At 34.8% G+C, this 27842-nt stretch overlaps 1 protein-coding gene across 1 annotated transcript; it reads right to left on the reverse strand.

Moving 5' to 3' along the window:
- Positions 1-2556: 2556 nt before the first annotated feature.
- DCK (deoxycytidine kinase) lies at positions 2557-27335 on the reverse strand. Its single transcript, XM_032458448.1, has 7 exons — positions 26926-27335; positions 22932-23047; positions 10708-10901; positions 9538-9685; positions 8027-8142; positions 6442-6532; positions 2557-4525 (listed from the first exon to the last, which is right to left on the reverse strand). The coding sequence occupies exons 1-7, from the start codon at positions 27014-27016 to the stop codon at positions 4499-4501; spliced, it is 783 nt and encodes a 260-aa protein (XP_032314339.1). The 5' UTR covers positions 27017-27335; the 3' UTR covers positions 2557-4498.
- Between the last annotated feature and the right edge of the window lie 507 nt (positions 27336-27842).

The raw sequence follows: 27842 nt of genomic DNA on the forward strand, positions 1-27842 counted from the left end.
GACTGTATTTAAACATTTTTGGCATTACTAATCTCAGTACTAATACATTTTATAATTAATGACAACATTCCAAGGAACTACACAGAATAAGGAAAAAAATGAATTATATCAAATGTGCCTTCATTTTCAATATTCAACTATCTAACTGAAGATGAGAAAAAATGACTGTATTATACAAATAAATTATTAAAAGAAAAATCTTATTAGGATAGCTTCAGAAAGCACCCAAAATATTATTAAACCTAAGTAGCTCATGCTTCTAGGAAATGCAAAATTACTCAACTTTAAGACTTAATATGGAGCTACAGTAATCAAGACTGTGGCATTGGCAAAAGAATAGACAAATAGATCAATAAAACAAAATAGAGAGCCTAGAAATAGACCCACATAATTATAGTCAACTGATCTCCAACAAAGGAGCAAAGGCAATTTAATTAAGCAAAGATAGTCTTTCAACAAATGGTGCTGGAACAACTGGATCTCTTTGTGCAAAAAAAATGAATCCAGATGCAATCCTTACATCCTTCAAAAAAATTAACTAAAAATGGATCGTAAATCTAAACATAAAACACATAATTGTAAAACTCCTAGAGGATAACAGGAGAAAACCTAGATGACCTTAGGTATGTAATGCTTTAGATACAACACAAGCTATGATCCATGAAAGAAATAACTGATAAGCTCGATGTTATTATAATTAAAACATCTGCTTTACAAAAGACAGTATCAAGAGAATATGACAAACCACAGATAGAAAAAACATTTGCAAAGACACATTTAATAAAGGACTAATACCCAAAACATACAAAGAACTCTTAAGATTCAGTATTAAGAAAATGAACCCAATTGAAAAACATGCAAGAGACCTTAATGGATACCTCACTAAAGAAGATACACAGATGGCAAGTAAGCATAGGAAAATATAGTTAACATCATATGTCTTTAGGGAATTACAAATTCAAAGAAGATTCAACCACATACCTATTAGAATGGCTAAAATCCAGACCACTGACAACAAATGCTGGTAAGTATGTGGAGCAACAGGAACTCTTATTGGTAGAAAGGCAAAATGATACAACCATTTTGGTAGACAGTTTGGCAATTTCTCAGAAACCTAAACATACTCTTAACATATGATCCAGCATTTCCGCTCCTTAGTAGTTATACAAATGAACTGAAAACTTATATCCATACAAAAACCTGTACACAGTTGTTTATAGTAGCTTTATTCATAATTGCCAAAACTTGAAAGCAACCAAGATGTCCCTCAGTAGGTGAGTGGATAAACTGTGGTATAACCAGACAACAGAATATTCTTTCAGTGCTAAAGAGACATGATCACCAAGCCACAAAGACATAGAGGAAATTAAGTGCAAGTTGCTAAGTAAAAGAAGCCACTGAAAGAGCTCCCTACTGAATTCCAACTCTATGACATCCTTGGAAAGGAGAAACTATGGAGACAATAAAAAGATTAGTGATTGGCAGAGATTAGGGGGAAGGGAGGGATGAACAGAATACAGAGGATTTTCAGGGCAGTTAAACTATAATGGTGGTGACATGTCATTATTCATTTGTCAAAACCCATAGAAGATACAACACTGAGTAAATCCTAATGCAAACTATGGACTTTGAGTGATAATGATGTGTCAATATATGTTCACTGAATACAACGAATGTACCACTCTGGTCGGGGATGCTGATCATTGGAGGAGGCTGTGCAAGTGTTGGGGCTGAAAGTACATGGGAATTCTGTACTTTCCACTCAGCTTTGTTGTGAACCTAAAATTTCTAAAAAAAAATAAATAAATAAGCTCTATTAAAAATAAGTTCTGTAGTTTAATTAATAGCAGTGTACCAAAGTCAATTTCCTAGACATGATAATATACCATAGTTAAGTAAAACGTTATCATGGGGGTACACAGAAAGTCTAATAATTTTGTAACTTTTTGTGAGTCTAAAATTATTTCCAAAAAAAAATTTTTTTTAAAGAGTAGTAACATTTTTTCAAATGAGGAAGGCTATTACCTACCAGGATTTGTAAAAACTTTAAGAAACTTTTCTAGCATTTTTCTGGAGATAATGAGATTTACACCTTTATGTGAAAAACACTTTGGGACTCCTTGTCCTTTAAAATATCACAGACCTAATTTACCAAGACCTAGGGGCTTGGTAAACAGTGCTCTAAGTTTTGGGCATAGAAGATGAAAAAACTCTGAATGAAGGTATAAGCCTTGTACAACTAATTACCTTTTAGAAGAGTAAACTATAAAAAGTAGAACATATACTTTGATGGGAGATGATCTGATATGGGAGACAGGATCCAAAAGATAATGCGCACCATCTGGCTCAATACCCTTACGCCCAAAATAAAAGTGGTAAAGCTTTTATTTTGAGTTATGACAAATAATACATTTTTTAGCTTTTCAATTTTACAGATCTAAAAAGTCATTAAGCTAACCATTTTTAAAGTTTATAGAAAAATCTCTGAAATATGTCTCCACTTAAAATAAAACCAATGTCAATTTATATAAACCATTGTCAACATTTTTATAGTCATAATTTTCTTCAAAAGTAGAATAAATTTTATTTCTAAAAAAGATACAATCATTTCAATGAGTGTAGCTCCATTAGAGTTCATATGATTTATACTTATTTATTAAGCAAATATTTAATTTAGCAAACAAACTCATTTATGTCAAACAAAAACAAACCCATACAATATCATGAGACAATTCAAATATTCATGGCAATTACAGATTTGAAACCAAGTCTCTCTCTCAAAGATGAGTGCATCTAGACTGTGTAATTTGATAAATCATCATCTTTGAATATTAAGAAACCAAAAACAAAAGATGACATTTTAAAAAGGAAAATTATAGTTTCAAAGTAAAAGTAACTCTTCCTCTCATTTCAAAACCATAGAATTTTTCTAAAATGTCAAGCAGAAAGGTTAAATACAAACACACTGCACATTTTTACTAAATAAAGTTGAAAAAAATCTATACTTACATACCTAAATCTATATATACATACCTGAAATGAATCCACACATTTTTAAAAATTACAACTATTGTACCCCTTGTCTTCTTTATTAACATGTGTATTCTCTAATATATAATCAACAAAAAATGATTTTGCTTTCAAGATGTGTAACATAAAGCAAGATCATTTTTATCAGTAATTTCTCTTAGAAGGGGGAAAACTGACAGTATAACACAACAGAGAAGAAAGCAAACTATAAACTGAAGAGTGATTATGATGTTTTCAAAGTAGAAATGTGTGACTTTTACTTACTTGTAAATAAAACTTTAAAATAGCAGGTTGCCTAACTACTCCAGACAGTCGGGAAAGTAGGATAAGGCAGGAAGCAGGAGTTAGTTCTAACTAAACAGACTCAATTGCTAAGAAGATACTGTCTTCAGTTTCCCTTTTGACTTCTTACCAAGCGTAAAGGTGAAGAAAGACTACTTATTCCCAGTAGAGGGTCAATAAAGAATAACACGGAAAAACTAATCCCTCACTATGTCCTATTAACATTTTGCCTATAAAAATGGGAAGAAATTCAGGGAAAACTATTCTTCCACCTCAAATGATTTAAAGGCAATCATAGCTTAAATCAACCTTTTAAGTATTGTTTCCAAAAGAATGGTCTGAGAAGGGAAAAAGCAAGTAGCTATTTTAAGTTCCAAAGAAACTGAATCTCTATGCTCATGTAATAATCTTCAGTTATCTTTTAAGTATAGAAACATTTCTACTTTAACCCTCCAAAATCCCATGCAAAAAGATGAAGTCTCACCCACACCACAGCTGTAGAAACAAAGGCAGGAAAAAGATTAAATGACTTATAAGTGATGCCATTAAAAACTGGGAACAAAGTCTAACCTCCTCTACAAATATGTTATATTAATAACTATCAATGAAGTGATTAAATACTAAACATGGTCTTATCTTCCACATAAACTACAGTGGAAGGGAAGACACCTGATCAAAAGTGTTTAAAATAAAACCTCATAATCCTTTTTCTAAGGATTCCTTAAATTCCACTTTTCAATTTTTAATAGGTGTACTAATTTACACAGGATACATTACCACTTACTATGTAACATTAAAGTCTGCAATTAAGAAACTGGTCAGCGAGACAAGAAGCACCAGGAATAAAACGTCAACCCGCTGAGGAGGAGAACAGAGGGGAAAGACAGAAGGCGGCTGGGTCTTTCATAATGTAGCTTAGCTACTATAGTGATTCTGGAACCATCTACCTCCAGACTTCCTGTTGTAAAGAATAATTAAATGTCTTTGTTTTTTCAAACCCGCAAAAAAGAAAAAAAAAAACTGGTTATAAAGTTTTGTATTGAAGTCATCAAAAAAAATTTTCTTTTTTAACAAAAACAGTTAAAAACTTGGGTTTTCTAGAGAGAGCTGTGTAAATACGGAGCTATGAAGATACACAAAGCTGAAGTATCTGGAATCATTTGGCTGCCTGTAGTCTTCAGCAAGATCACAAAGTGCTCAAAAATTCTTTTACCTGAGGAGAGGAAAAAATGTTAATATAACTCATTGGCTAATTTGAGGTATCTAATATTCATCTTCTTTTAAAAGTATCTAACAGCTGAAGAATCACACTTTTATAAGTTAACACTATCACAAAGCCAGAGCATTTACTTTCAGAGGAAATATTAACATTTCAATAGTAAAAGATGACTAACCTAAAATGCCATTACAGGAGTTATTAAATCTGCATCTAAGATTGATACAGTTCTAAACAGCCATAACACTAATTTTGTTATCTCTTTATAATATTAGAGGCCACAGACATGTACAGCTTTAGCATTGATAACATTAATATCTGCAATGAGTTAAATAACTCCAAAGGTCCTGATTGTGTATGTAATCTATATAATAGATTTATAATTTTTCTGAAGCACAGATCTGAATCATATATACGTGTTGTAATATTAATGTGTGAGGAAAGGTCATAAGCAGTGAATGAACTTAGCCAACTGATCAACATCACAATACAAGATACTATTGTCAAGGGAGTGGTATAGCTCAGTGGTAGAGCGCATGCTTAGCATGCCCAAGGTCCTGGGTTCAATCCCCAGTACCTCCATTAAAGTAAGTAAGTAAGTAAGTAAGTAAGTAAATAAATAAATAAATAAATAAATAACTTAATTACCTAGCCCCTGCAAAAGATACACTATTCTCTACATATTCTAGACTACACAGTAATTCTCCTGAATAGACAAAGATTATTGCCTTGTAAAAATACCTGAAAAAGAAAGCCAACTTTTAGCATTATTAATGAAAGTAAAAATAAATAATAACATAAAATGATTATTAATCAAAACACAGAAGTGTTAGATAAAATTAAAAAGTGGTTTTACAGATTCATTCAGTTAAAATGATGGTTGGCTGTTAGTACTGCCATGGCTGACTTAATTTTTTAATTTATTTTAACAGTATCACAAGTGAATTCTATCCTATATTTTTATCATTAATTAGTATGAAGAAGTCACTTGAATTTTCCAGATATGCTTTTCTTTGTATCATGGGGAACATAATGATATGCTATAGTAGTTATCCATATGCTGAAATTTTCAAAATTCCTGATACCTATCCCTTATGAATGTTAAATATCTATTACAGTAAACAACAGATATTTTGTGACAAGCAAAAAGAAAAATCAAGTTTCTCTCAAAACTAAACAAACAAAAAATGTGGCTTCTTCTTTAGATCTTAGATCACTAAGTTAATTAACATGGATACAGGGACATTTGTTACACAATTCCCATTACTATTGTCTCTCAAGTGTTCATCAGTAGGTTCCCTCTCAGCCCCTTTATCAATATGAGCATCTTTCACCCAACAGAATATAGTCAACTCCCAAATATCTAGAGAATAAATTAACTCTGATTAAGACAATGACTCAATGATTAGACAATGCCAATTCACCATTGACAAGGTCCCCAATAAAACTCAAACCTAAAAATCTTTAATCTCAAGACTTAAGCTAAATATAAAAATGAATAAGATCTATATCCTATAATTTCAAACATCTTCTATACTGAATTTAGTAGAAAAAGATTAATTTCACAGTTTATTATTAAAATATCTGAAGATTGGTGGTATAGGGAAGAGGGGAAGAAAAGAGAACAAAGCAGAGAAGAGGGTGAGCAAGAACTTTTGTCAATGTGGTTAATTAACTCTGTGTTACAGAAGAAACTCAAGGAAAAGGAAGTTCTTTATTTTAGGTAGTGTTACAAAGCTAGAATTTGAAGTTAGGATGAGAATCTAAACAGTCCATATCCCTCTAAAGCTCTTCACTGTCTCTTACTGTAACTCTATGTAATCTTTTGTTATAAAATTGTTTTCTCACAAGTTAGAACACTTCTTTAGACAAGATAAAACAAATGTTATTTTATAGTCTTTGTATAAATCTACCTTTTCAACCAGAATGTCATGTTTGTCTTTAAAGTCTTCATTAACATCCAGTGTTAAGATAGGCACTTCTTGTAGATAATCAAAGTTGGTTCTATTTAAGGAGAGATGAACAAAATAATTAGAAAAGGCAGTAAATAAAAGAGAAACACTAAAAGTTTATTCTTATGTCATCATTGGAAAATCAAATGTTATCAATCATTTTATATTAAAGTTATCCTGCAAGTACTTCATCTGGCAGTCACTTTTTTCTCACCTACATTTACTATACATATCCAAAACCTCAGGTATAAAATTATATAAAGCTAGGCACTGTGAAATGTAATTCTCCTCAAAGACCAAAATCATACCATAAAGTAGGAATTTTGTTTAACATTTTTTATTGATTTATAATCATTTTACAATGTTGTAGGAATTTTTTTTTTAAAGATGAGAAAACTGAATCTCAGGGAGGTCACTCTGAGGCTCAGAGATTGCCTAAGGTTGCACATTAATATGCGAGATGGATTTGAACTAAGATCTGATTAATGACAAAGTACGGTGATCTAAGAAACAAATTTGAAATACCTTAAAATTCTCTATGAACGAGAGTAGAGGCATGGGGGAGGGTATAGCTCAAGTGGTAGAGTGCATGCCTAGCATGTTCAAGATCCTGGGTTCAATCCCCAGTACCTCCTCTGATAAATAAATAAGTAATACCTAATACCTCCCCCATCAAAAAAGAAAAAAAAAAAAAAAAAAAAAAAGAGTAGAGGCATATCTAGGAGATACTGCAGATCTGGGTCCAGACCACTGCAATAAAGTGAACATCACAACAAAAGAAGTCACACAAATCAAAAGGTTTCCCAGTGAGCATAAAAGTTACATTTATACTATAATGCAGCCTATTAAGTGTGCAATAGCATTATGTCTAAGAAAAAGTAGATACCTTAATTGAAAAATACTTTATTGCTAAAAAATGCTAACCATCATCTGACCCTTTGGAAAGTTGTAATCTTTTTGCTGGCAGAGGGTTTGAAACATTGCAAGAATTTACAAAATGTGACACAGAAACACAGTATTAGCAAATGCTATTGGAAAAATGGTTCTGGGAGACTTGCTTGACACAGGGTTACCAAAAACCTTCCACCCGTAAAAAGTACAATATCCACAAAGTGCAATAAAGCAAAGTGCAATACAATGAGGTATGCTTGTACTTAAATAATGTATATAGATATATTTCCTACTTTATCACTCTTGTGAAATTCCATATATTATGTCGCAAATAACACTGGGGGAGATTAGCTACAAAGACTTTAAGAAAATAAAAAGAATCAAAATCCACACCTAGTGGGGCGGGTATAGCTCAGTGGTAAAGTGCATGCTTGGCATGCACAAGGTCCTGGGTTCAATCCCCAGTACCTCCATTTAAATAAATAAATAAATACCTAATTACCACCCCCCTGGAAAAAAAAAAATCCACTTAATTCTGGGAGATCCTACAAAACTAATAAATAAAAATGGCTGAAAAGGAAAAACTGTACTTGTTTGGATTAATGTTTGATAAAGGTATTAAAAATAAGAGTAAATAAGAATAAGGAAACCTTACTTTAGTGTTCTATGCAGGAGCCAGCTTTCATGCTTACAGTGAAGCTTCTGTAAGTATTCAAGTGGAATGCCTTGTTCTTCACTTCTTCCCCGTAAATATATTCTATTCAAGCATTTCTAAAAGCAAGCAGTAAGGGATAAGAGGAGTGAGGGAGGCAAGGAACACTTATTCTTGTCAGCTGTCATTAAATTTTTTTTCTTCAGTGTCTCTTTAGTTGTGCCAGCCAAAATCTCTATTTATTTCTACTAGAAAGGTGGAATAGTTCATTTTTTCCCTCCCTATGCTTTTCAACCACCTGGTGGCTCTGAACCAAGGAGTACTCTCAAAAGTAAGTCAAAATATGTCTATAAACTTTTGACATCCATACTTGAAATATACTGCATAAAATAAGTTTGTTTAAAAAACAAAAAATTAAAAGGTTCAGTATACAAACTGTGCTTCAAAGTCTATTATAAATCCCCTCTTTTCAAATTTAAATGATCCTCTAATCAAATGATATCATAAACAATATTGATGAAATAAAATTTTGTTTTACACATTAAGATATTGACTATGAATGTTTCTAGCATAATGAAATTATTTGTATTCTTCATATTCGTCTATAATTCATAATAAAAACGAAAAATTCTTTTCAAAAATAAAAGTGAATTTCAAAATTGTTATTGTTAAATTCTAGCTTACTTGATATTAGAAGAGGAACAAAATCATTACAAACCTAGTTTCTTTGAAAATTCAGCTTCAATAGCAACACGTTCATCAGAGCCTACTTTGTGACTTAGGGAAAAACCAGGAATAAAAAACAAGAGAAAAATGGGGATGCAAGCAGCAAAACCAGAAATTTCTTAACAAATGTAAACTCTTAGGTTAATTTTATGAAAGGCATCTATGTACTTGGTCTTCCTGGAATCATTACATAATTTCATATGTAAACAAGAATAGCTATTTACAGCCTATCATGAAAGGCACACTTTCAAGTTGACAAGGGTCTTCTAGGTCTCTTTTCAACTGCAGCTGCTACCACCTACCCATTTCAAGCCACATTCCAAGCCACAAATAACCATAAAAGATTTCTTGAAATGAACCTCTATCAACTTTGCCACTGATTCAGCAAATACTTAATTGAGCTCCTACTATGTACTCAGGCCCTGTTCTAGGCACTGGAAATTCAACAGTAATTAAAATATCCAAAGTCCCACCTCATGAAGCCTATATTGTAAGAGTTGCTTGGGCAAGTTTCTTAATCTAGCTATGATAGATAAGCAATAGTTAGGAACAAATAATGAAGAATGGAACTGAGGAAGACCAGAGAAAGCGCCTACAAGAGCAACTTCCAAATCTGGGTTTACAGTTTGCTGAGAAAATAGAATGCTCCTATCTACACAGTTATGAGTTTCTAATTTGGAGGTGGAGAGTGAAGTTAACTGAATTGCCTTCACTGCATACCATTGAAAGGATTTCTAATTATTACTTCGAAATGTCAATGGAGCAAACAGATTTTTACTGAGTCTCACCTCTGGAGTGGCTCGAAGATAAATTATTCCATCCAGTTCAAGGCTTTGGCCAAACTGGTTATTCATCCAGTCATGCCAGTCTTGATAAATGGTCCACTCTGTTTCATTCATGCAGTCAGATTCATACAAATTAGATGCAAAAATATACCTGAAAGAGAGTCTACGTCAACACATAAATTCTTTCCAAAAAGCACAAAGAAAAAAGAAATTAGATCCAATTTCTAATAGACATGAAACATTCTCCTAAAACCCAAGGCAGATGATGCTTTCGTTAGCAGAAAAAAAAAATAACAACAGAAAAAAAATAACAGAAGTATCTCCAACCATAGAATATATGGCCTTGGTCAGAGGTTCCCAAAAATATGGTATGAGAACCACTGGTAGTCCAAGATCCTTCTGGGGGTTTTGTGAGGCCAGATTAATTTATATGCTATACTTCAAAGAAAAGAACATATTACAACAGCTTAAAAATAGAAGCACAAATGAGCATCCAGTTGACTTCTATTAAGTCAGACACGAAAGAGATTTGCAAAAATGTAAAAAATGCTACTTTTCTAATTTTTTGTTTTGAAAAATATAATTTTCACAAGTATGTTATTTATATTGATATATAATAGATTTATTATTTCTAACTTAAAGTACAGTAATAATTTTTTATATTTGTCAATCTTAATTTCTACTAACATAAATATCACTAAGACACACAGCTCTTTGGGCTCCTTAATAACTGGTAAGAATGGAAAGGGGTCCTGAAGTTTGAGAACCTCAATTTTAAGCTAGTAAAAGAACCCTCACAAAATAAGCAGGTAATTCCAAGCCCTCCTTAGAGATATATGATCTCCTTGCTCCAGGTACAAGTCTAGAATACAGATCCAGATTTAACCAGAGCAGATAAGAACTTTAAGAGAGTTGGAGGAAAAAAATTCTTTGCAAATTTGAATGAGATGAGATGACCACCACATTCCACCGCAGTTTCCATAGCAGCTAGCAATTATGTAGAACTTCCCTAATGCCACTGGTTCCAAACTGCTGAAGGTATTGAAATGCCATCTTCCAACTCAAATCTCCAACTCAACCTCTCTTATTACTTTGATTCCCAGGAAACAGGGGGAAAAAAGTCCAGTTCTAAGCCAATATTCTAAACTGACAAGTACTATCATTTATATATACCTGTCACTATACACAGATCGTTCAAAAAATAACACAGGTTCCTCCGCATCTTTGAGCTTGCCATTGAGAGCAGCAAGCTGTGCTCGGATTCGACTGAGGCAGGCATATGATTGGAAGGTAAAAGACCATCGTTCAGGTTTCTCATACATCATCTGAAGAACATTTCCACCACTCTTCTGAGACGTTGTCAGTTCCTATTTTGAATTTGAAAAAAGAAGCAAAAAGCAAAATAATGATTAATAGGGCTATTTAAATTTTTTTTAAGTTGGAAAAAAAAAAGAAGTTGGATAAATTAAAAAGACAAACAACCAAATCCAAAAATGAGCAAAAGATCTGATAGATATTTTGCCAAAGAAGATAGACAGATGGCTAACAGGCACATGAAAAGATGCTCAACATTGCTGACTTAGACAAACACAAATCAAAACAATGAGATATTCACACTTGCCTCTGGAAATAATAAAATTATTCATTACTCTCAAAATATCACGGAAGTTAACTACTAACATGTTTCACTGCTTTCTTCAGGTTTCTAGCTTAGCATCTACTTTGGACAAAGTACTATGTGTTTAAGTAATTAAATACACAAAGTCATCTTAGGTTCCTTCCAGTATTCCTTTCACACTTAAAAACCCCTGAGATACTTACGTGGGGCCTATTGCTAATCTCTCTCCAACCACAGTATCCACTAAAATATTCTATATTCTATATAGCCAATTTCTTGTTATTAGATTTTTATATAGTCTGATTAAAGCAACTTATGTTAGGGAATATCTTATGTAATCTTTGGGTTTTTTTTTTTAAAAAGAAGCTTGGTATCCTAAATGAATCTCTAATTTGCAAAAAATATAGAAAATAATTTTGAGCATCTGAGACCTATCCATTGCCACTTCACTGCTACAGGCCAAACTCAGCAATTCCTATCATTCCAGGCTTCCAAATAAAAATAAGGGGGTGAACAGAAAGAAGCCACTGAAATTTCTTCCCTTGCGTGATAGTATTTTCTGTCTTTTTAAATTAAAATTGCACAGTAACAGAATATAGTATAATACTTTTGATATGAGTTGTCAGATTAAAAAAGAAAAAACAAAATCCCAGGACCCAGAGATGCTTCATCAGCCTTTTCTATAATGTCAAGCTATGTAAAGATTCCCCCCAAAGCTGTATCAAGTCTTTAATCTTGTTTATTAACTTTTAAGGAATAAAATATGACTGCTTAATTCATATTCTCAATCCTAGTTCAAATAAATACCCCTGAACACTTCTGAAAGTCCATGCTCAAAGTAGGTGGTTTTATTCCGGGGGGAGCGGGGTGGGGGGATGGAGTTCAGAAGTGTAAATACTACAACGGACCTCAAAGTTTCAGTTAAGAACTAAAAACCACACAAACACATGGCACTTGGAGGCAGAATTTAAATTTCATACCACAAACCACATAATTAAGTGAAACTTCCTTTCAAAACTGAAGAAGAAAAAGCATAAAACGGCAAGAAGCTAACAGTCAACAATAGGTCTGTTTAGAAGATACTGAGCAGATGATGAACTGAAATTAGGGTATAGTAGTTGCCTTCCCAAACTGCTTAAAGAATAAATTTATTTTTATTAGAGTTTCAAGAGCTTTGCTGATTTAATTATAAATTGCCCACTTATTCATCATCCTCCATGGAGAAAACGTTTCATGCAAGTGAATTTTTCAGGCTAAATGAAGTTTATCAACCCAACCAAAACTTTTCGTGTAGTTATTTTTATAAAGAGGACACAAGTGTATATTTTCCCACCATAGTAAGTATAGCAGTTTGAAAATTAGTGACCGAGACAACTTTATGAACAGTGACTGCTGGATTTATAAGAGAAGTTAGCCAAACAGCATAAGTCTCTATTCGGCACATAAAAATATCAGGCACAAAATGTTTACGTTGCTATTTCATCTTAAACTAAATGAGCTCAAATTGCCATTACTCTTCAGTTTATGTCTGTTTTTCAGTTTTCCTGTTTCCTCCTTTCATGTCAAGTTGTTGACATGGCTGCCTCTTCACAGTTCCTCCCTTGACAGCCCTAATAAAAAATAAGTTTATTAGATTGTGACAAAAGTGTAATTACATACCCTATGACTAAACCACATTAACTTTAATGCATAATTTTGGGACCTCCATTTTGGCCACTCAAATGATCTGCTTCCTTCCTTGTTCTCAGCTGTTTGTGTGTCCCTTATCCAGTACTTCCAACTATTGCAAACATTCCCTCCTCAAAAGAAAATTTAATTAAAGTTGTGTATATTTTCATCATGTATTGTCATTTAAGTAAAGTTTGGCAGGCCTAAGATAATGTTGTAAACTTTTGACAGATCAACAAGCTCTTAATAAAACTTCCTTATCTTTCTTAGATTTCAACTACTCCTGAAAAAGGGTCTGAGTAGGACCAAAAATTTAGGCATATACCCACAGTGGGGAAAACAAAAAACAAAAACAAAAACAAAACTCCAATAAAACAGAAATATTAGGCCACATTAAAATTCTTTCAGTACTGACACCAGATTTTAGGCAAATTTATTTTTCAGAAAGGAGGAGAGTTGTGATTATTTTAAAGCAACTGAAATTCAAAACAGCTTGAGGGGAAAAAAGTGATACAGAGATACAGTTATGAAAAAATTTATGAAAAAAATTATCAGTCATGATTCATTAATCATTCACAAGTAACAGCTGATTTCATGGCAGGTGCTAGCACTCATCTGATGGCAAAGGTTTTTCATTCAGTAGATGGCTTTTTCACTTTGCTGATAATTTTTTTCACTGTGAAAAACTTTTAAATTTGGTGTGGCCCCATTTGTTTATTTTTCCTTTTATTTCCCTTGCCTTTGGAGTCAGATCCAAAAAACATCACTAAGACCTATGTCAAGAAGCTTACTGCCTATGTTTTCTTCTATGAGTTTTATTATTTCAAGTCTTACCTTCAAGTTTTTAATCCATTTTTAGTTAATTTTTCTATATGGTGTAAGATAGTGGTCCAGTTTCATTCTTTTAGAGGTAGCTATCCAGTTTCCCCAACATCCCAGTATTGAAGAGACTGTCCTTCCCCACTGTATATTCTTGCCTATTTTACTGTAAATTAACTGACCATACATGCATGGGTTTATCTATTCTACTCCATTCCATTGATCCGTGTGTCTGTTTTTATGCTAGTGCCATAGAGTTCTGATTTCCTATAGCTCTATAGTATAGTTTGTAATCAGGGCGTGTGATACCTCCAGCTTTGTTCTTTCTCAAGATTCCTTTGGCTATTCAGGATCTTCTGTGGTTCCATACGAATTCTAGTTCTGTGAAATTTCTGTGAAATTCTTAGTTCTGTGAAAAATACCACTGAAATTTTCATAGCCACTGCAATGAATCTGTATATTGTTTGGGGTAGTATGGACATTTTAACAATATTAATTCTTCTAATCCATGAGCACAAAATATCTTTCCATTTATTTGTGTCTTCTTTAATTTTTTTCATAAATGTCTTACAAATTTAGTGTACAGGTCTTTTCACCTCCTTGGTTAAATTTACTCCTAAGTATGTTATTCTTTTGATGCAATTATAAATGAGATTGTTTTCTTGACTTCTTCTTTCTGATATTACTAATGTATAGAAACACAACAGATTTTTGCATATTAATTTTGTGTCCTACAACTCTACTGAATTCATTAATGAGTTCTAACAATTTTTGGTGGAGTCTTAAGGGTTTTCTATACATAATATCATGTCATCTATAAATAATGACAGTTTTACTTCTTCCTTTCCAATTTGTATGTTTTCCATTTCTTTTTCTTGCCTAATTGCTGTGGCTAGGACTTTGTACTGAATGGAAGAAGATATCTACAAAACATATCCAATAAGGGGTTAAGATCCAAAATATATAAAGAACTTATACAACTCAGTAACAAAAAAACAAACTATCCGATTAAAAAACTAGTAGAAAATCTAAATAGACATTTTCCCAAAGACATACAGCCAACAGGCTCATGAAAAGATCTATAAATCACTAGTCATCAGGGAAATGCAAATCAAAACCACAATGAGATATTAACTTATACCTTTCAGAATGGCTATTATCAAAAAGACAAGAAATAACAAGTGTTGGTGAGGTTGTGGAGAAAAGGGAACCCTCATTCACTGCTGGTGGGAATGTAAATTGGTGCAGCCACTGTGGAAAACAGTATGGAGGTTCCTCAAAAAATTAAAAATAGAGCTACCACATGATCCAACAACTCAACTTCTGGGTATCTATCTGCAGAAGACAAAAACACTAATTGGAAAAGATATATGTACCCCTATGTTCACTGCAGCTTTATTTACAATAGCCAAAATATGGAAACCTAAGTGTCCGTCGATAGGTGAATGGATAAAGATGCGGTATATGTATACAATGGAAAACTATTTGGCCATAAAAGAGAACAAAATCTTGTTCTTGTTTGTATGGTGACAAATGGTAACTAGACTTACTGTGGTGGTAATTTCACTATGTATACAAATGTTGAATTACTATATTGTACACCTGAAACTAATACAATATTGTAGGTCAATTACATCTTAATAAAAAATATATTAAAATAGTAAATACATAAATATTAAGTTATTCAATATTAAATATAAAAAGTTTTTTTCACTTAATGAAAAGATTTATTTGATACTAAAAAAGAAGGGCAAGGTGGTGGTGGCAGTATTCATGTATACATGGAATTCTCTGCAGCATAAATGTTAATTCAAAACAGAAAATTTAAGTCTTGGATTAGTCTGCTCTATCCTCGGTTACATTATCCATTGATTATGTGGCATGTTTTTAAAAAAATAAGTGTGTATAGGAATGTGAGCACAAAGGGCATATGTTTTCCAAAAGTTTATTTTATATGTCTTAGAATTAGAAAATAGAGAATATCTGTTGAAGAACTAATATGTTCACTATTCAAAATATCCTTTCATTACGAAAATGTACTTTAATTTTAATGATAATTATAACAATACCTACCATTTATTGTCTATTTTATGCCAAGGACTATATGAAAAACTTTACATACATTATATCAAACCTATGAAACCTAGTTAATAAATTTTAAAAAGGAGCTTAAAATGTTGAATAACTCATTAATATCAATATGCCAGGTAAGCAGCAAAGCGAGATTCAAACCTAAGACTGATTCTAAAGCCACATTCTTTCCAAAATGTTGCTCTGCTATTAAATACTGAAGTATAACTATAAAGTAAACAATACTTACATTTGATTTCTTGAAGGGAGATATTCAGATAGTATGTGGATGATTAACTGGTGCTGGTGCTCTGTATTTTCATAATTTTATTTTAGACATGGACAACTTTACATAATTATACAATAGAGAATTCACTAATGACATAAATACAGATTCACTAGTGAAAATACACCTGAGTTTTTTTTTAAAATAAAACTAACCATGAAAAACAATTTTTTGTCTTTATCTTTGAGCTATTTCAGGTTGTCTTTGCTGCACAAATACCTCTCACCAAAATCATCAACTTTAAAATAAATTTCAACAACTTCCAGATTAATTAATTTAACATAGCACTTTTGAGTTGAAGTTACATTAAAAAATAAATTTAAGGTACTTCTATTTAGAAATTGTGTGTGGCAGGCACTGCTATGTGTTCCCTAACGCCAGGTTGCTTTTCTTCCTGGCCTTAGAGCTAGGCTTTATTTCCCAGTCTCGCTTGCAATTAACTGTGGCCATGGGACTCACTTCTAGACAGAGGAAGTAGGGCAGAAGCAGTGCATATCAGGTCCAGGCTGGACTCACAGAAGCCTCATAAATATGATTCTTTCTTTATCCATCATCTGGAAGCAAAAGGAAACCAAGGCCCTAGCAGCAGTTTTCAACTTCAGCTCCAGGGCAGGGGTATTGAAGTATGGTCCCCAAAACAGCAGCAACAACATCACTTGGGAACTTGTGGGAAATGCAAGTTATTGGTATTTCCCCGTCAAACCTATTAAATGAAAAACTAGGGATGAGGCCTAGGCCTATGGTCTAGCAAGTCCTTCAAGTGACTCTAATGAACATTAAAGTTTGAAGTGCTGTCCCAGAGGTTCGATGAGCCACAAGCTAGAAGGGGCTGAGGTCTCTCAGTCATAGCATGGTATGCCATCCACTCAATACCATATTGTACTGTTCTCTGACTGAGAAATGGAATTTTATTGTCTTAAACCAGAGATTTTAGAGTTTACTATAGCAGTACGTGTTACTTTAAATTTACCTGATACACTTAATAAAATCTATCAGAAGTGAACTTGGTTCATCTGGAAAGCACTTAGGATCAATTTGCTATGCACTGTGAATAATACTGAAATAACAAAATAGGGCATGTATATTAAAATTAAATGGGCTTGTTACAATACAGAGAGTGAACAGAAGTTTGAAACTTTTTCCGAATACACTTAAGGACATTATACTCGGTGAAATAAGGCAGTCACAAAAATGACAAATACTGTATGATTCCAATTATATGAGGTATCTAAAGTAGTCAAGATTCAGAGATATAAAAAGCAGAATGACAGTAACCAGGAGCTGGGGGAAGGGAGCAAAGGAGAGTTGTTTATAGAGTACAGAGTTTCGGTTCTGCAAGACGAAAACTTCCAGAGATCTGTTTCACACAATATAAATACTTAATACTGCTGAGCTGTACATTTAAAAATGATTAAGATGGTAAAATTATTATATGTGTCTTTTACCACAATAAAAAATTAATCACATAAACAATGGCCACACATCTCCTTTTATTTGGATTTCCTAATAAATGTAATCTCTCTTGCCCAAAGCAATCCCAAAGTCTGCTATATGAAGATAATTTAGAGGACCAATCCTGATTCACCACCTAATTATAAAAATAATAATCAGCTAGTTGTTCTAAAAATACAAATGCTTAAAACTAAATCAAAAGTCTGTAATAAAATTTGATAGCCTTGAAGACATTAGTTTTGGCTCTTAGTTTAACATTGTACCAAATAAGAAAATTAACTATTAGCCAGGATATCATTTTCTAGTTCTTCAGGATAACCTAAGAGCCCATGCAAAATTTTTTCTTCTAATCCTATGAATGATATTTTTGAGACTACAAACTGCTGGGGTTTTCGTATGCAATTACAAATGTTAAAAATAAAATACTTATTAGAAATTTACCCAAAAAATACTGTGTATCATCTTCAGCAAATTATGTATAATTTTATTAGTTTTTCCCCTCTAAAAAGTACCTAGATAAAAAATGTGAATGCCTCAGGGTCAAATTACATTAAGTAAAAATTAATAGAACATCTTTGGAAAGCAGTTTGGGTATATTTACTTTAAAAAAATCTGTATCCCTAGGCCCACTTAATTTCACTTTTGAAAAATTTATCTTAAAGAAATAATCCAAAATACAGATTGTGGGGGTGGGGAGCATATAGCTCAACTGGTAGAGCACATGCATAGCATTCATGAGGTCCTCAGTTCAATCCCCAAGGACCTCCTCTAAAAATAAACAAGTAAACCTAATTATCTACCCCCACCAAAAAACAAAACAAAACAAAACACAGATTTAACCACAAAGACAATTATTACAGTGCTAAGCAAATAGGCTATCATTCCTCTATTAGGCATTTATATTAAATAAATAATGGTAAATACTGCCTTTAGAAATCATTTATAGTAAACTTTTAATGACATTTTAGATTTCCTTTGACATAAACACTGTGAGGGAAAAAAGCAAGGTATAAAACTGTATATTGCTGGGCCAAGTAAGACCTGTAGTTAGTTTTCTCTGGGTGACAAGATATAGTTAAGTTTTACTTCCCTCCTTTGGTAGTGATATTTTCTTAACTTTGAATAGTGAGTACTTACTACTTTTTATTTTTTTAATTATGTATCCCCACCCACCTGCCAAAGTTGGATAAAATAAATTATCACCTAAAGTAGGTAAAAGATACATATAGAGTGGTGGGATTATGAATAATTTTTATTCTGTTTCTCTAATTCATATCTGCAACTCTGTAATTCACTCCATGATAGAAAACTTCATGATTTTACAGAAAGTGCAGATTATTGCCAACATAAGGAAAAATGAGAATTATCAAGCAAAGATACAAAATCATTTATCTTTTAATTCTAATCTAACCTTTGAAACACTACAAAAGAGTTAAGTTCAATCAAAAGAATCAGTATACCAAACATGATAATCATACAATAGTCAACAAAAATTAGGTGATTTCAGAGGGTATGAGGGAAAGTACTTTATCAAGCATTCCTAATTAATTTTCAAAAATGATTTACCAATAAATATGCTGTTGTTTCACAGATAAGTACACTTTATTCTTTCTTTCTCAGATTTACTAATTTTTCAGTGGCTTCTTAGTGGTAAGAAGGTTAGATAAAAGTAAAATAGCACCTCACAATGAATAACAAAGGAACAGAGTAAAGATATCTCCCTGTCTGTATATCTCAAAAATAAGCTAAAAGGAAGCAATCAAATCAAAGCTTTGCACCTAAATAATAACAAATCATCAAATAAAGCACACTGCTATTTGAAATAAACATTTAATTCAAAGACTGATAATCATCTGGGTGATTTAAAGATGATCTTATCATGGGAGGGGAGATAACAATCTTTTTAGGCACTTTGCCTCCTTACTTTTCTGAAATTGGTGGCAGCTCATCAATAGTATAGCAACATTTCAGCCACTAGGTGGCAGGTAAAAAAACAAAACAAGCTAAGTATGCAGGTGCAAATTAAGTTACTGACTAGGGGAAGAGATCAAAGGTACCAAGAGCCCAACTCGTCCAATTCTACAGCTACTGCCTAGGAGTGTGAGTAAATGGAGAACATCCAAAGGACCGGCCTTACCAGGGCTCGGTCTGAAGACGATCTACTTCTCACTACTGACAGCATGCTAAGAAAGCGGAGATTTGGTATGTGATTCACACGATAATCACAAGGGATAGATCGGGGATGGGTCTGGGAAAGAAGGACTACTCCAGGATGAAAGAAGAAAATCTCATTTTTTGAGGTCCAAGAAAAAAGAAGAAAATATCCAAAGATCCTGGAAACCCATTCACCCATTACTACCCTCACATTCTACTACCTTATCCCCAAAATACTATTCCCATAGTCTGAAACTCCACCTAGAAGTACAGGGGATTAACAACATGGTAGCTTTGAATACACAGACAAAAATAAAACTATCTTTTAAGAACGTACCCTAAAATCCAATGACGGTAACTGAACTGTAACATCATGGAGACATGACAGATGTACACTAAATTGAGGCAAGTACGTGTTAATAAAAGTATATCTTAACGATAATAATAGGATTCTCTGCATGGTAGCTATAAAGAAAGTTTGGAATTTTGACTCTAGTACACAGGAAGAAAATTCCCCAGCCCACAAACATATCAGATCCATGAAGCCAACAGAGTCTAAAAATGGAGACAGATGTATCAATGCATCATAGTCTATGACATCAGTCATTAAGCTAATGTAACTAATTAACCTGGACTCTGACTCTACGCTTAACAAATTTCTGATACATTGTCTTCCCGTGTATATTAATGCAATGTTTTCAACCTTTCCTCTCCAACATAACTAAAGGGCTCAACACTCCCCACACCAACAGTGATTCACTAGGGCATTTTTAACCAGGAAGCATCCCACATATTTAAATTCCCAAGGGATTGTTTGTTGTTTGAAAAAAACACCTCTATATCCTTGAGATTCTTATGAATTTCTTCCATTGGTTGGGAATTATGGGCCTACATAGAGAATGGATTGACCTAATTCAATGAATCTGATAATTATATTTCTCTCTGCAAATTAAAATTTTTGACATTTTGGTTTTTATATGTTTCTGTGCATTTGGTTACTGTTATGGTATACTGAGAGATAGAGACGTTTAATGTGCCAACACACCAGTTATACATATTTAATATGAGTTAGAAGCTATAATATCAAAACCAGAATGGACCTTAAATGAAGGTCACCTAATCCAATCTACTTGAACATTCCCCCAATGAAAGAATCCCTTCTCTATTTCTGACATTGGTTTAATTTGACTACTTTCCACCTACCCCTGAGAAAAATTGCACTGATAGTTGACCCCAGAAATAAGAGGGAGAAAGCATTTTCAGAACACAGGTCTCTCATTCCTAAAGGTAAGCAAACTTGAGTAGAGCACTTTAGTGAAACAGGCCACAAGACATACTTTAGGAGGTTAAAACGCAGGGTGAGGGAACAGAGGATCCAAAGGAAAATGGGTAAAAGGACCTGAAGAGGGGCTTCACAAAAGAAATCCAAATGGCTAATAAATTAGTTAATTAAAGGAGCATAATCTCATTAGCAATAAGGAAAATACAAATTAAAAACATAAAAGATATTAAACGTTCAAAGTAATGACAAAAATTAGGAAGCTGGACAATACTAAATAAGGCAAAGGGGTGGACTAACGACAGCCTGAGTAGACTACATCATGGGGAGTATAAGCTGGTAAAACTGCTTCGGAAAACAAGCTTCATACACATACCCCACCACCTAGCAATTCTACTTCTTATTCCAAGAGAAACCCTTGCATGTGTATACCAGGATTCATATTCATAACAGGGCTGTTTTTACAGCAACTAAACCAGGAACCACTCAAAAACTGATCAAAGGTATAGAGAATGGACAAATAGGGATATGAACACAACTGAATACCATACGGCAATGAAAATGAGCACGCTATAGCTGCATGCAACAATATAGATAAATTTCACAAACTTACTAAGCGAAAGAAGAGGAAAAGGAATGCCAACAGAAGATATTCATATAACATTAAAAAACAAGCAAAACTAAATTACATTTCTTAGAGATATATTTATGTACATCAAATTCTTTTTAGAAAGTAGGAAAATTATTATCACAAAAATTACTCTGTGTGAGTAATTACCCCTAGCAGAGTTAACACCCTTGGGAAGGAGATATTGTGACTTTCCTGTGTCCTGTGAGACAAACAGGGACTTCTAGAATGAGAGTAATGTTTTACTTCTTGACCTACATGATGGTTATAAAGATGTCAGCCTTCAAATTGCTCTTCAAACTGTACATAGGTTTCATATACTTTCCTATAACTACATAATGTCAATAAAAAATGTTGAAAGAAGCAAATAAATCTATCCATTTAAAAACTCTGCTTAAGGCTAATCCTGCCTTTCCTCCAAGACCAGACTGAAATATCAATTTCTTAAGAAGATGGAGCCTATATGGAAAGGAAGTCCCTTCAGGATTTAGTCCTGGTTTATTCAAAGGATTGGGGTGTAGTGAGCTGGGTTCCAGACCTAAAGTTAACCATGCTTGGCAAACAGGTATGTGAGAAAATACTTTCAGTTATTCAAAGCCATATATCCTCAAAGTCTGTAGAGCATCTTGCTGGTGATTCCTCCTTGTGTGCATGATTTACACTTTAAATATTCAATTATTATTCCCAGATTCCTCATACTAACAGCTAAACTTTTAAAAATATACTTTTTTCCCCAAAAAATCTCTGTCCTCCTCAGACCTAACAAAGTTTCTAGCATGCATTTCCATTTTGAAGATTTCTATATTGCTTTCAATTTTAATTCTTCTTTCTCCAGAAATGAAAATCTTAGCAATCCAATCTCTCTCCTTCATATACATACATTAAAAGTTTGCTGTAAAAAAATGGGATTTAACTATTATTCCCTCTTTCTCATTTGCAATGTAGGACAGAAATTGCTGGGAATTTGAAACTTGTGTCCAGGGTGAAAGTCTGACAAGAATCAAAGTACAAAGAAATGAGACATAAACAACTCTCTCTAAGACAAAAGGCTTGAAAAGTTAAACTAATCAAATTTAGCTATCAGCTGTTTTTGTTTTTCTCATTTATTTGTTTTCAAAATGTAAAAAGCCACTAAAGGAATTTAACTTACAATTTAGATTTTCTGAAACTTGTTAATTAATTTTTTAAAACTTTAAAAATTCTACTTAGATGCAATGAAGTGCATGATCCTAAGTGCATAGCTCAATGAGTGTTTACATATATACACTTTCACGTAACTACTGCCCAAAAGAAGATATAGACTTAAAGTTGTATTTGAAAGTTTTATTAGAAAAGGAAAAACAAACAAAAAACCCAAAAATACAACTGCTTGTCTAAATGAAAAGATTTTTTTTTTACTAAATAGTTAAATTTATTTTCATACCTCAAATTCATCTTGAGTACTTTGAACATTGCACCATCTGGCAACAGGTTCCGGAACCACTTCCCAATCCTCACAGACTTGTTTAAGGACGTTCACAAATGTTGACTTTCCAGCAGCTGTTGTAAGAGGAAAAGTGAAACTGAGGAAGGAAACTTATTAGGAAAAAAAATGCCAAGATGGCCACCAGCTTTTACAAAATTTCTAATAGCAAACCATACAAAAAAGAAAAACACTCAATTTTCTAAACTTTCTCTTTTAGATTTTTTTAAAAAGAAAAGTAAAAGTGTCCCTATCAACTTGTATTAAGCACATTTTTTTTGTTAACTGTTTTTAGTGTACCAAAGCCATGGAACAGAAGAATTTAAAAATCCTAGTCCTAGACTTACTTTCCTTAAGAAAACAGTTGGAGATAACTTTGTAGGAAGTGGTTAAGGCTATGCTCCCACTTAATTAGGTTATGTAATTTTGGGCAAGTCACGGAACCTCCCTGAGCCTGTTTTCTCATAATACAATGGAGACTGTAATAATATCTTCCTCAAGGGAACTGTTGTGATAAACAAGTCAACAAGACCCTTGCATTTTCAAAATTTTCCTTTCTGCTAGCTCTATTTGTTCAGTTTACAAACAAGCTCAGGTCTTTCCTATCTAAAACCAATTTAGAAACAACTAAATTACAAAATTAATATAAAGACACATCCAATGCCTAGAGTTTTAGGATAGGAAATAATATGATTATTATTATGACACTAATTATATGGCACAATGGCTAACAGAAATTATAAAAATATGTTTGTAAAGCAATTCCTACAAACAATAGCCATGTTTATTCTGCTTCATTTTCATGGTTCCGTGCACTCTATCCGACTCCTTAAAGAAAAAAAAAAGTTGTATGTACTTTACTTCTCCCTGATCATTTACTAGTTTCTGAGCTATTTAGGAGGAAAAAAAAAAAAACAGCTCAGGTATAATCAAGACATTATATTCATTACTTTAAAATTACCTGATAATTCACTTAATTTAATAGTAGGAAAAGTCCTGACCTAGAATTTCACAGGGTGTAGCAATAGTCTTAATGACCACCACACCCCTCCACTGAAGTCACCAATGTGATTTAGTCATTGGTCGGTATGCTTTCTCTCTCTCTCCATATGTATAAACAAATGCACACACACATAAACATAAAAAAAAGAAAGGTGACACAGGGAAAAGACGACAGTTGAGAAGCAAAACAAAAAAGTCGTATCATCAATGGACAGGAGAAAAACTTTAAAGGATGAACTAGGTGACCATCAGGTTTAATCTTAAAAAAAAACCCCAAAAAACCCTGGTAACCATGGATTTCACATGAAGAGGGTAAGCAAAGAAACTGCAAGGCGTTTAGAAGAAGGGTAAGGAAGCATAAGACGCTCACCAGACATTCACTGAGCTAGAAGGAGGAAGGAAAGAAAACCTGATGTTAAGAGCACCCAAGGAACACATTAAAACATCAGCCATGAGCCAGTCTGAAAGACCTTAAGGCCAGAGCATTCAGCTTTCTTCTGACACTGCTTACGAACAGAAGTTCATGTGGTCATACTCTGAAATTTAAAGATTAATAACAGTTACTCTCTAAAATTACTCTTTAGTTTAAGCAGTGTAAAAATCGTTACCTGCAGTTCCCAATCAGACTAATATCCAGTTCCTGAACCTTGGGGGAGGAAGAGGGGGGCTTGAAACAAGCTAATTAATTCATTAATACTCTAAGAAGGCAAAGGAGAACAAGAACCAAGGACACTGATGTTGATGTTAATACTTTAAAAAGTCATGGGACCTAACAAAATTACTAATGCCAGGCAGGCGTTACGATGCCAATAATTATTCTATACAGACCATTAAGATGAGAAGTAGGTAAGGCCTCCAAAACTTAACATAAGGGAGTATTTTAGTAACAGAGAACATGAGAAAACAAGTTACATGAGTATGAAATGAAAATAATCAGTTAAAGTTTACATTCTAGAAAACAGAGGAATCACAAATACCCTTCTACACCCAGATTAGCGATCTGTACATTTCAAGCTTATTTGGGTCTGGCAAATAAGGCAGAGGGCACATGAACAATAGTACAAGAGCATTAATAAACAGCTACTGACAAAGCCTCAGTGCTGGGGAAAACAGTTAAATGGTAAGGAATATATTCCATCCAAACAGCAAACTGTTGTCTTACAAAAACGCAGGCGCAGTGTTGCCAGATCTTCAGATTTTCCAAAGGAAGCTAAGAACCTAGACATTTATGGGATATCTCAAAAATGTGAAATTCTACCAACGAATTAAAAAAATTTTTTTTCGAATTTGGACAGGCCAATATTGTGTAAATGCAGGCCATCAGTTTTGCAACTCCTTCCAGTGTAGGCAATGGGGAGGTCAGAGAATTCTAAGCAGGGGATAATACAATCACATTTGTATGAAGACTGCTCTGGAAGAATTGAGAGAAACTGGAGATGGGGTGACATATTAGGAAATAATTTCAGGTGCCAAGAAGATTAAAGATGCTTGGAAGGAAGTAAATTTCTTCTATGATATGTTGCTTAACTAGATTTAGGAAAGGGAAGGGATTAATTCATTGTGGTATGGATCTGAGAGGCTGTTCATTCAAATTTACTTTTGAAATGGCTTTGTTCAATTACTTTCTCTGTCTTTATATTTGGTCTTCCATATCCAATAAGTAGCTGTGAGGAGTCATACTAGTAAACATCCACCTTCCAAGAATTTATCCAGATAAGAAGGTGAGAGTCTATTACATGAATCTTTCCCACTGGTGCCTTAATACTGGAGCAATGAAACAAGATGTCCTCTTTGAGGGTGTGTTCAGCTTTTTCTATTCCTTGGAATGCCACTAAAGTACCTGCTTGTCTTGCCTTTTAAAACAGGTATAAGTGCTTTGAATGTGGTAAGAATTAAAACACTTGCTGTATGCATGAATAGCCAATATCTAACTTGGAACTAAAAAAAAATCCTATCAAAACAGGAAGTATCAAGCATAGGTTTCCTGTGGTAGGAATAGAGAAGAACCAGAAGTTCACATATATCCTGTAAAATGACATCTGGGTTAAGAACAGAAATAGTAGTGGTCTTTGAATCATAACACAATGTTTACTTGGATGCTGGGTAGGGGAGTTCGGAACTCTATGCTGCTGAGATCATTAAAAAACTCTTTCCTTGTACTCGAATGTTTATAGCAGTTTTATTCATAATCTGAAAATAGGCAGCAATCCAAATGTCCACAACTGGGGAAGAGAGAAACTGTGGTATATCCACGCAATGGGCTATTACTTAGCAACAAAAAAGAGCAAACCACAGAGACAAGCAACACGAATAAATCTAAAAGCATTATGCTAAATCAGAGAAGCAAGACACAAAAGGCTACATAGTCTAATTCCATTTATATGACATTCTGGAAAAGGCAAAACTGACAGGCAATAGAAATCAGACACTGTTTGCCAGGGGACAGGAATGGAGAGGGGGGTTGACTACTAAGGAGTACGAGGGAACTTTCTGCAGTGATGGGAAGGTTCTGAATCTTGATTTTGGTGGTAATAAAACATTATGTTTGTCAAACCTCATGGAAGAGTACACCTAAAAAGGGACAATGAATCTATGTAAATTGTACTTCAATAACTGACACACAGACATTTCCCTTTTAAAAGCAAACCTTCATTTGCGCGACCCCAACAAAGTGGATGAAAGGGCTCCCAAGCGCGCCTCACCAAGGCCCGCAGGCCAAGGCGCGCAGCTTCCCGCCCAGGAGCCGCCGCCACCCTCGGGGCACCGGAGGGAAGCTGGGGAGGGCAGAGGGATGTTTTCGGCGGAACGGGAATTTGAGTGCTTGCCCGCACCCCCAGGACCAGGATGGGAGGAAAGCCCTCACTGAGGAGCGGCAGAGATGCAGCGAAGGGGCGCTTCAGCCGCAGCCGCCGCCGTCCCTGCCTTGGGACCAACATTTCCCGAGGTGCCTTACCGATGTTTCCTTCGATGGAAATTTTCTTGACGCGGGTCCCCTCAGAGCTGGTTGCCGGAGACGGGCAGCTCCTCTTGGGTGGGGTGGCCATGCGTCGTCTGGTGGCGGCCCGAGCGCGTCGGGCAGCGAGCGCTGGGAGGTGTCCACAGGTGCACGAGCCGGGGCTCGCGGCGCCAAACGTGCCGGGACCTGCAGCCTGAACTTCCGACCGAAGCTCTCCGGCTGGCGGATCTACGAGTTTGATTTTGGCGCGCGGAGGCCGCTGCCGACGGGGGCGGGACTGGGAAGAGGCCGCCCGCCCAGCGGGAAGCCACGCCCCCGCCGTCTCCTAAACCTGCGAACCCTCCGCGGCCCCCAGGCCTTCGCCCGCCTCGAGCGGGGCGCCTGCGTGCGCGTAAGCACGGCGGGTCACGGCGCAGCGGAGGGCGGGGCCGCGCGCGCGCCGAGAGGCGTTTCTTCCCGGTACACAGGGGCGTGGGCGTTCCCAGGATCGTCTGGGAACCGCGGGCGGGCGCCTCAGGTCCGAGGGCGTCCGCGGGCAGAGGGCGCTCCCTGACCTCTTCACCTAGAGTGGGCTGGGCTTTGGAGAATTCGCCTGTCCCGTGGGGCGTGTGGGTTCAGAGCGTCTGGACTGAACTGGTTGGACTTGAGACTTTGAACTCTCCAGGGGAGGGGCAGTGAGTAGCAGGAAAATCAAACAGGTATTAATTTCCCTGTGTGCTAAGCCTGGAGGACGATCATCAGGCCAGGTGGCGCTGGGCAGCCCAGCTTTCACGGAATGTATGAAATGTATCAGACATTATTTCCAGCGTTATTCCTGGAGTAACTAGCAATCGAATGCCGGAGATCCTACCATTAGCCCTATTTATCCTCTTCCTGTGAGGAAACGGACACTGAGAGGTTACCTGTTGAAAGTC

The sequence above is a fragment of the Camelus ferus genome, chromosome 2 (genome assembly GCF_009834535.1).
Source record: "Camelus ferus isolate YT-003-E chromosome 2, BCGSAC_Cfer_1.0, whole genome shotgun sequence".
Lineage (NCBI taxonomy): Eukaryota > Metazoa > Chordata > Mammalia > Artiodactyla > Camelidae > Camelus > Camelus ferus.